This window comes from Alligator sinensis, unplaced genomic scaffold, assembly GCF_000455745.1.
Source record: "Alligator sinensis unplaced genomic scaffold, ASM45574v1 scaffold628_2, whole genome shotgun sequence".
NCBI classification, from domain to species: Eukaryota; Metazoa; Chordata; order Crocodylia; family Alligatoridae; genus Alligator; species Alligator sinensis.
Window position 1 is genome coordinate 2,576,111 of NW_005841833.1, and position 10,466 is coordinate 2,586,576.

Below are 10,466 nucleotides of genomic sequence, written 5' to 3' on the forward strand. Positions count from 1 at the left end.
CTCTTCCCACCTCCCCACGCTCAGCAAGTGTTTGCCATCGCTCAGAGTGCGCAGCAACAGGTACCGTTATGTGCTGGGGTCCCGTTTCACAAATCAGCCATCAGGACCAGATCTGCATGGTCTTAAAAACAGACCCATGGGTATTCTGCATCAGTAGTCACGGAGGCGCCCAAATTGCTTGTTTAATTCCTCATGGCAAACCCCTATGCCACAGCACATGATTTGTAGAGTCAGGGTCTGAAAGGTCCAGTTCTGGAAACTGTGGACCCACTGCTACCACCGCTAGAGGCATACAACAATGCAATAACACGTTTTCAAGAACCAGTTGTTCATTTCATCTCCCCTTGCCCCACGGATTGGAACAAGAGAAGTAAGGCTAATTCTGTTAAGAGTGATGTTTGACCCTCCTCGCTGAAGAGACGGTGTTTTTGCCTGCTCTTCCACACCCTTTCTGTCAAGACACTGGAAAAGCAGAACTGTGGGATCTATCTGTGACTTTAGGGGGGAATTCCATCACACCCAACTCCCAGTATGTCCCCAGCATGGAAACTGGTATGGTCTTCCTTTCACCTCACCCTTCACTTTAGGTCCGGTTCAAGCTGCAGCTGGGAGCAGCCTGCTCTGGCAGAGTCTACCCATCACTTTTACTGTGGATTGGAATATAAGCTCCTGTCTCTCTAGAATAGCCATCTGCTTCAGGAAGCCTCTCCACTGCCTCTTAACAGTCTAGAATGTGATTAAGGGTATTTCCTGGGGGATGACATTTATCATCAGTACAGAGCCAAAATACATCTCCTTTCTTTTGGGTGGGTGTGTTGCGGGGAGGAGGTGAGCAAGGAGAAAGGACTGTTCTGAGTTCTCTCTTTTTTTTCTGCATACAGTGTAACCCAGCTGCACTATACAGTGCATCCTACAGCTCCCAACCTCAGTATACTCAGCCCCGCCTTGCTCCTCACTCTGCTCAGGAATTGCATCCCAAACATTACCCCAAGCCAATCTATTCCTACAGGTGAGTGGAGAATGGTATAGAACCTTCCCCTTCCTAGCATGGGGTAGGAACAGATCTGACACGGCACAGCAGAGCCATCCTGCTTTTTTCGTGGCTCAGAAACAGGATTGGCTTTTCGCCATCTTGGCAGAACTTCTTTCTAATAGAGAACGGCATCGCCCATCATACAACACCCTCTGCGGTTCTGTCCAGGGGGCAGCTGTCATGCAGCAGTGAACAGAGAAATGAATCTGCTTACATCGGGCTAGAGGAGAAGAAGCAACATTGAGGAGCTTGGTCTGCGAGGTCTCATCTCTTATGGACACTTTAAAACTGATCATACATAGGGTTATGGGAGATGAGAGGAAACTAAGTGCTGTGGGAAGTTCCCATTCATTTGCCCTGGTTCTTGGCGCTAGGGCAAGGAGGGTATTATGGGCCACGCACGCACAATCTGAAGAAGGAATCTGTTCTTACCTCCTCTCTCTTTCTTTCTCTCAGCTGCTTGATTGCAATGGCCTTAAAGAATAGCAAAACAGGCAGCCTTCCAGTGAGCGAGATCTACAGCTTCATGAAGGAGCACTTCCCCTACTTCAAGGTAAGGAAGCAACATGACTGGATGGGACAGAACAATCCTGGCCTCTCTCCCACCGCATCTTGCCCCCAGTATCTCTGCTAGCTTTGGGGCAGGAACTACCCTCAGACACCTGCACGTGCCCTTACCTCTGCCTCAGCTGCATGCAACTGCAGAGCAATATCAACTTGGCCAGCTGCAGAACAACATTTGACAGGAGAGCAGGCTGTGTGTGCACATACCTTAAACTTCTGGTATAATCTGAGGAAACAGGCAGCACCTCTGGAAGCCTGTCCCATCCCATTTCTTGGGCTGTTGTCCCAAGCAGAAGTGCCCTACAAGAAGGCAGTGGTAAGAAAGACTATCCTTGATCCACCCATGGATCCTCCCTCATATCTTCTCTTAGGTTTATACACAGCTATTGCAGCAATGCTCACTAAGTGTGAGGTTCTGCCCTATATTCAGGCGCACAGTTCACCAAAGCTGCCTTGGGCAGATTGGAGATCAGAATAAGTTCCACAACCAGCTGAATGCCACAGAAAATGCCCTGAAGTCCCTAGGCCTGCACAGGTCCAATCCAGGCCGTGCCAATAGGGTAGCCTTAAGCCGAGCACAGCCGACAGGAGGACACAGTGGTGGGGAAGAGGGGCTGCCCCATATGTAAGCAGAGCCTAGAATGCATAGGCACCAACACTTTGCTCTGTGCTTGGAAGCAAGTGCAGTCTAGAGTTATGTGATGCATTCAAAATACACAGCAAAGGGAGCCTGAGTGAAACCCTAAAAGCTGCCCCAGTGCAAGGTGAACAACCTGCAATGTTCTGCAGTAAATGAAGACACTGAGCAGGCTTTGAAAATACCATTCACCTAATATCTCCTAATATATCCACCCCTTGGCCCTCCTTACTGCCCCCCACCCAAAGCCCAGTAGATATGTGCAACAGTGCTGAAAATCACACATGCTTTGGCCCACCCATCATGACGCTGTCCCTGCAGTCCATTCCACTGCATCAGCCAATTCCACCCCCTTCTGCACCACAGACAGCACCTGATGGCTGGAAAAACTCTGTGCGCCATAACCTGTCCCTGAACAAGTGTTTTGAGAAAGTGGAGAACAAAATGAGCGGTACCTCCCGCAAAGGCTGCCTGTGGGCCCTCAATCCAGCCAAGATTGACAAGATGGAAGAGGAAATGCAGAAATGGAAGAGGAAGGACTTGGCTGCCATTCACAGGAGCATGGCTAACCCAGGTAGGACTGGAATAGGTCCCCAGGAAGCTGGGTTCTTTGGCCAGGAAGGCATGAATTGTAAGAAGTCATTTCCGTGGAAGAGGGGTGGACGGAATGGGTCTTGCAGCCAAAATGTCCCAGCTTCTTCCTCCTGAGCTGTGACAAGTCCCATGCCACTGCCCAGAGAACTGATAGTGCTAAGTTACATAACGCAGCTGGGCAAAGTTGTTACTGGCTTTAGGTATGAAGCCAATCTTGCTTCTGGCTCCCTGCAGTGAAAGGCAATGAAAAGGGAAGGTTTGACTTCTTCTGCTCAAGAAACCAAGCCCTATTTAGCGCTGGAAATCAGAGCATGCCTGGCAGAGCCCTGGCTGTCCCCGGGCCCTCCTTGTGTAATGATAATTGCATGTGCTCAGTCTTTTCTTGTCTCTTGGGGGCCGGCGGTGCTCATCTCCCATGCAGAGGAACTAGACAAGCTAATCACAGACAGACCTGAGAGCTGCCGGCGGCCGAGCAAGCAGGCTGAACCTGAGGCCTCTACCCTGAGCCACGTGGCAGTGGCCCAAAGCCGCATCTCCCTCTCACAGCTGCAGCCACCACCCATCATGACGCTGTCCCTGCAGTCCATTCCACTGCATCACCAAATCCAGACCCAGGCCCGCATCGCCCCAGGCTCACCAGCACCTGCCCAGACACCACCTCTCCACGCTCTGCCCGACATGACCCGGAGCCCCCTCCCTCATCACCCAATGAGCCGCGCACCAGCCGACTTCCTCAACGTGACCACTGACATGAACGCTGAAGTGGACGCGCTCGATCCGAGCATCATGGATTTTGCATTGCAAGGTAAGCGGGGAGCTGGATGGAAGGCAACCCCTAGAGCGCTCAGTGGTCTTCACTGGGACTTAGCCGGCTCCTGGGCACAAACCATTCCAGGACTGGGCTCTTGCCAGAGATCCCAATCTTCACTGTGGTGCTGCATTTGGGGGCACTTTCTTTTCCATGCATTCTTCAGCATACTTTCCCAGTGCTGCAATGACCAGAGAGGGTTGAGGCTGAGGGAGGACTGGGTTTCCTGGTGCTAGCACAGACCCAAGGGTCATGGTACAAGGTAAGAACCTGAGTAGACTGGGATCACCCAAGTCCTCACTCTGACCCCAGCAACCTTTTTGCCTCCTTTTGTTCTCTGAAAAAAAGGAGAATTTCTCCACCTCAGGGGACTGCTGTGAAGACGAGCTGACTAATGCTCACGCAGTGCTTTAGGAAAGCACGGCGTCACAGCTACAGCCATGGGAGGGGGAAAGGCCCAGGTTAAAGCAGGTTAGGAACATTAGCTACAGGCCGGTCCTTTGAACCCAGAATATGCCACTTCATCCGAGTGCCTTCACACCAGGAAGCTTAAATTGTTCATGACCATTGAAGCTTTCCATTTTACTTACCATTTTTCCCTCTGAACTCAAACCAGTCACCGGCCGATATGCTGATGCTGCTGCCTTTTGCTCTTGCAGGTAACCTCTGGGAAGAAATGAAAGACGACAGCTTCAGCTTAGACACCATGGGCGTCTTCAGCAACTCCCCGCTTCAGCTCTCCGACTATGACCTGGGCACTGCTGGCCTCACCCCAGTGTCCAGTGGCAGTGACCGCTCCTTCTCAGACTTACAGGTGACAGGTCTGTACACTACGTACACCACGCTGGACAACGTGTCCTCGTCACAGTACATGAACACCCAAGGCAACAAACCCATCGCTCTGCTTTAAGCCTCATGCTGTTTAGCAGACCTAAGCAACTTGGAGACCCCTTGCCCTGGGGAGCCTTAGAGTATGATTAAAAAACTGTAAGGCTTGCAACATATCAGGGGTTTACCAGGACACTCGGTGCGATGCCAAAATAGACCAAGAGCAGCTGAGCTTGTGAAGACATCACCTCCCCTTTCATGTCACCAAGGTCAAGGAAGCATGGTGACCAACTTGACAAAAGATGGAGGAGCTGACAAGAAGGAGCATGGAATGCACCTGTCGGCAAAACCTTCACCAGAATCATTTAAACACAGCCGAAAAACCACTCGTGAGAATCAAGTCCTCAGCACTGACATCAACACCGTTTGGCCACTAGATGCCTACAACATATTGTTCAATCAGCTCCTAGTTAGATTTTAAGAACCTACCTTATAGTTGTATCTTTTTCTCAAATTGCCAAATAACCATAGCCAGCAAACATAGATTACATGCAATGGCTGGAGACACTTGCAACCCTAAACACTTTGCTGACATAACTGTCTTAATTTATTGATAGGGGGTAGGGGAGGGAGGGACATACAGAGCTGAAGTTTTTACTGTATTTACTCATATACAACACACACCATTTCTCTTGAAAATTAGCCCTCCAAAATGGGGAAAACAATATCCATGCCAGAATAGAGGCACGAGGACATGGACATAGCTGCTAGGGGGGTGGCTCTGTACTGGGCTCCTGGCTGCATGGAGGAGAGGCGGACTCCAGTCCTTACAGCCGCAGTTGCACAACTAACAGTTTAACCCTTTCACAGCTGCTGCCAAATTGGCAGTAGCTTTTAGCTGAAATGGATTCTGCCCCCACTCCATGTAGCCAGCATTCAGCCACGGTGAGCCTGTGCTGTGGCAGGTAGGATTCTGGAAAAGCCTTTTGTTCTTCCTTCCGCTTTCCCAGAACAAAGTGCACGTCTTGTATGAGGCAGCGCGGCATATAAGCAAATGCAGAAACCAAATCCAGGACAACTGTTATGTCTTGGGTTATTAAAAAAGCCTGACCCCATGAAGGACGTAGTATGACCAAACTATTAAATTGATCACTGGGTAGAAATTGTAGCAGTTAGCCCTTTATCCTAGGATTTAAAAAGAAATAGATTAGGTTTGTTACAATAGATCCTGTGTATCGTGCTTCTCTTGATTCTTGTGCTAGGCAGTATTATTATTTGTAAATTTATTTATTTATTGTAATGAAGAGAAAAAATGATGTAAAATGAGCACTGTTCAGTTTTTAAGAAACACTGCAATAACCCTGTTTTGCATTAACTAAATTATTCAGAATTGCAAACGCAATGTTTTAACTCACTTTTCTTACACTTCAGTTTCTTTTTGAAAGCCTCATTTAAAACAAGCACTTTTGATACTGTGAAATATCTTTTTTTTTAAAAAATCAGAGACCAAATATTTTTAACTGTACAAGGACCATCCGTATTTTGCCTTCTGACAACCGATTTGTATTTGGTAATGTTTTCAAACGGAATTTGAAGGAGTTCAACCATGAAGAGTGAAGGAAAGCAACTGCTAAGTTCCACTTGCATGTAGTGTCTAGGTTACTTATATCTCTGTAACTGTGAAAGACTATTTATTTTTTATGTTTTGCTTATGACTGTGGTTCAACTGCATTTTAACACTCCTTTGTTATTTCAAAGCATTGCATCTACTTATTTTCAAAAGAAAAAATTCCCGGCTTGAAATTATGACTAGGGATGCTCTGACAAAGAAAACCTCGCCACTTGTTCAAGTCTATGTGCTGAAAAACAGCAGGAAAATCAAGTTGTACAGTGCTTGCTAAATTCTACAAACCAATCGACTGAGAAGGTGTTGAAGGCACAAGCCTCTCCCACTGAAACGGCCAATGGTATTTTCTTGTTGAAAGTCAACATTGTGAAGATTAAACGTTCTACCGACTTATGCGTATATCTCTTTTCAAATATGCACATAAGTACTAACCTCTTTGGGAATGGCGCGATGCTCCATGCCGACGTTTATTGTTTAAAGCAGCCCCGTTTTGAAAACCAAGCAATGTGAATATGGATCATTTGATGTGACTGTATCTTTTTAAGATGTTTTAAAATTTTTTTTTAATAAATAATAAATATTTCTTAGTGCGAACCTTGGGTTATTCTAGATGCGCCGCGGTGAAGTTAGTCTGGGGTGAACAAAGCCAACCTCAGAATGGCACTTGGCAGCTGAGTATTAAGAAGCAAGAGCCCACAAACGGCTATCTGAAAACCAACGGAGGGGAAAGGGAGTGTGGTTTTCCCATGATTTGCGAATGTTGACAGTCATCATGCACAGGCAGAGCAGCAGCCTCTTCCGGTCTTGCAGTCCGATAGTGCAGTCCTGCAGCCTCTACTTTTCACGTAGCATTAAAAAATAAAAACCCTGGAGCAAAGAATCTTCCCTGAAAGCCCTGGTCATTTTTATTTGGAGCAGCATTACTGCGTTTTCCCAGCTTCTTACACAGTGAGTTTGGCAACGGACACATTTTCCCCTCCGTGACACAGCACGTTTCTGAACACCTGTCAAATCCAGACACACATGAAATGCCTCTCCTGCCTGCTGTCCCCCTTTTGCCCTCCTCTGCCCAACCAAGTACAAAGTACGTCTTCCAAGGAAGACCTCGCCACTCCCTGCACAGCTGACATGTCTCCCATTACGTGTCAGCTGCCCTGTGCTTCTCTTTGGTTTTATCCTAAAACTGCCTAACAGGAATTGTGATACTGGCCAGCAGTGGCTTCCCCAACACTGCATTTAAACCAGGTAACTGGTTTCCCCCCTCAGTTCCCTGCAGATAGTACATAAGAGCCTACCTAAGATTGACAAAGCTCAGGCGATCAATCCATCGCAGTGAGACATGACATGCCCAGGACGGGCGGTTGTGCAGCTCCCAGCACCCAGAGTATACTTAACCTGAGTGTTTTTTTTTTAAATTAGTAAAAGGGTGGGTTGCTTCTCTACTGTAGCTACATTTAAGCAAATTGTTCAGTGCCCTGGCAACTGTTGCACAATAGAAACCCCAGCCAAGACCTTCCTATGATCTGCCCGCTCTGTACAATAGAAAACCCAGCCAAGACCTTCCTATGATCTGCCCGCTGCTTTTATTGCAGTACAACGTTTGGGAATGGAATACTTGAATTCATGTAAAAAAATAAGGCACCTGTGTTCGTGGGAAGTTGACTGAGGGGGGACACTGGAACAAACCCAAGATCCCACATGAGACTTAAAAAAAAAAAAAGGCCCGGACTCCAAACAAAAGCAAAAGGCAGGTTGAAAACATATGGCTCTTGAAATCTTCCTGGAAGTCTTTGGCTATGGCCTGGTAATCATTTAGGAATCACTGCCACGACTCCCCAGTGGCTTCTGAGTGGTTGAGTTTGATCATTTGCAACACCCCATTTGATACCATTAGTTAAAGCTTAGGAGGTTTCCTTACGCTAATGGGTGGTCGCCAATGTGAAATGCTAGTACAAAAATATTTCCCTTTCAGGTACTTTATACATATACAGAATTGGATCTCTATTCCCAGCTCCATCCATTCTTTGCAGCTAAGTGCATCTGAACTTTTAAGGATCACAAACTGCGCTTACCAGAAACAAATTTAAAAGATTCCCAATTTGTTTCTAAAATGAACTGGGAGCCTGGATGAAGCAGCAGCCACATGCTGGGGACACCAGCGGATCTGGGGGGAATTCAAATTCTGCAAAAAGATGCCACTGCAATGGATTATTTTTCTTAAATGATGCCCACGAATACAGTGTGCACACACGTTTGGAAAAAAAGTCTGTCTTAGTGGTATACAATGCAATACCAGCACCCTTTAGGTAGGCACGCAGTCGGAGTCTGGGACTTCAGCACTAGGGTTGAAGACAGTATCTGGTCTTGAAGGAGCAGCTTATCGTTGTGCACTTCCTCTCCCCCGACAGTGACTGCCCCTGCAGCCCCTTGGTCAGGGGGAGTTGGGGTTCTCTATTGTGGAAAAGAGCCGAGCGAGCTGGGCCTGCTGAGCTTGGCTGATGTGCTGGGTCATGTGGATGATGCAGTCCATGGTGATCTCGGGGTTCGCTTGCACCACACTGCAGGGCAGACCAGAGAGGAAAGAGGAGGGCAGTGTTATGGTTCAGCATATTACAAGCTAAGAGCCAAAACTGCTGGAGTCCCTGCCACATGCCATACTCTAAGCGAGGCCATTTATACCCATCAGAAGCAGGTTAATTCTGTTGCTTTTATTCACACACCTCCCATCTACTGTCGGCAGGGACAAGGAGGGCCCCCCTCCACTCACCTCTGGACATGTTTGAGGGCATAATCGCGTTTCAAGTACTTGATGTTTTCCTGAATGGCTGATCGGATGCCGTCCTCTTCCTGCAACTGCTTCTCCAGCCATTCTACCACCACCTGGTTGTTGTCCCAGAGATAGCCCTATAAGAAGTACCAGGAGTAGCTTAGCATGCTCGTGTGGGTGTACGCACATCCAAGAGAGAAGCCATCCTACAAAGCCATCTGACCTACTTCCCTTCTTGCTCCCTTTGCAAGTTCTCCTTGTAACCCTCCCCCTCTCTGCCCGCCTCTCCCCAGCACTCCAGCTTCTTTGGCGCTAGCTAATTATTCAGGTTTTTGGGGCTAATAAATGGCAGAGACTCTGGGATTATTCTCTCCACTCCCAGATGTGCTCGCCTACAGTTGTTCAAGCCAATACTTAGTTTCTATTCCAACCGCCTCCTCTTTTTGGCTCACTCTGAATTACTCGATCCATTCTGCTATTCCTAAATTCTTCCAGCTCAACTACTTCCACAGACCTGCTCTTCATTCCCTCTGCTCAGTAATTAAAGATGATGTGAAGTAAAACTGGAGCTAAACAGAGACTCCAGCAGCACACTGCTAGACTCCTCCCTCAACTCCATAAATTCCTCTTTCTCCTGGCGCTCAGCCTGGGGTCAGGCAACCCATTTTCTGCCATCACGACAGCACTGGTGACAGGCAAAGGGAGTTCAGCTTGAGGAGTAAGTCTTAGCAAAGCTGTATTAATTGCATGGCTTGACTCGGAACAGCTCATTTTTCCACCCATAATTTCATCAAGCGCTCAAGTTGATCTGGTAAGATATAGTCTTAAATTCATGTTGTTTCCTTTTGGGGGGGACTCTGTCTTCATTTAAATGCCCCTACTTCTATTTCCCCGAGTGGTGGTTCTGGCATCTTACTGGGTAAAGAAACGACTTGCCAAGATGGCCAGTTTGCACATACACTTCACCTTGCACTTGGCATCCTCTTAAAAATTTCTCTAAAGCCCCCAAAAACGAAATTCTAAGACCAACACCAGCCTCCGTGTTGCTTGAAAGCAGAGGCGTGAAATCCCATCTCTCTCCAGCGCGAGACCCTGCCTCACTCTAAAGCGATTAACAATACGACATACTTCTTTTTTTTTTCCTTTTGGTCTGTTCTGTTTACGTTTGATCACTCGCGTCCAATTTGAGTCCCCTGATTTGAAGAGACAGAGTCCCAGATTCCGCGCCCGCTCCCTTGTCCCTCAGTGCTCAACGGGGCACGACTGTCCCAAGCTCCAGGACAACAGCTCCAGCCACACATTCAAGCTGAGCCAAAGCGAGAACGCGTGGGATGTTTGACACTGGGGGGTGCCGCACGTGCTGAGGCAGCGGAGGACAAGCCAGCAGTGGGAGCATCTTGACCAGCCAAGACAGAGAGATACCTTCGCCGCCCCTTCCATCTCCATGAACCACCGGCGCAGCATGGACTGGATGTGGATGTGGCTGAGCTCGCTGTTCGCCTCCAGGATCTCTGCTTTCACCACCTCCTCCAGCAGCAGGCGCCGCAGACGCCAGTATAAGAATGAGCGGGAATTCTTCCATTCCAGGATATCCTGGTGGGGCAGAGG

The 10,466-nt window shown here is 48.1% G+C and overlaps 2 protein-coding genes across 12 annotated transcripts in view; one reads left to right on the forward strand and one right to left on the reverse strand.

The window, feature by feature from the left end:
* The window catches only part of FOXN4 (forkhead box N4), a 19,650-nt gene extending 13,692 nt beyond the window's left edge, over positions 1–5,958 (forward strand). Inside the window, exons 5-10 of the mRNA XM_006015143.2 lie at positions 1–60; positions 882–1,009; positions 1,490–1,586; positions 2,601–2,808; positions 3,250–3,633; positions 4,296–5,958. The exon at positions 1–60 is cut by the window's left edge and continues 6 nt beyond it. Coding sequence (XP_006015205.1) covers positions 1–60; positions 882–1,009; positions 1,490–1,586; positions 2,601–2,808; positions 3,250–3,633; positions 4,296–4,546 — 1,128 coding nt within the window. The 3' untranslated portion in view covers positions 4,547–5,958. The remainder of the gene's footprint in view (positions 61–881; positions 1,010–1,489; positions 1,587–2,600; positions 2,809–3,249; positions 3,634–4,295) is intronic.
* Positions 5,959–7,629: 1,671 nt separating this feature from the next.
* Positions 7,630–10,466, reverse strand: part of ACACB (acetyl-CoA carboxylase beta) — a 59,722-nt gene continuing 56,885 nt past the window's right edge. For all 11 annotated transcript variants that reach the window (XM_025198519.1, XM_025198489.1, XM_014518293.2 and 8 more), the window contains 3 exons: positions 10,281–10,451; positions 8,859–8,995; positions 7,630–8,649 (listed from right to left, as the gene is read on the reverse strand). In XM_025198519.1, the coding sequence (XP_025054304.1) occupies positions 8,523–8,649; positions 8,859–8,995; positions 10,281–10,451 (435 nt within the window). In that variant the 3' untranslated portion in view covers positions 7,630–8,522. The remainder of the gene's footprint in view (positions 8,650–8,858; positions 8,996–10,280; positions 10,452–10,466) is intronic.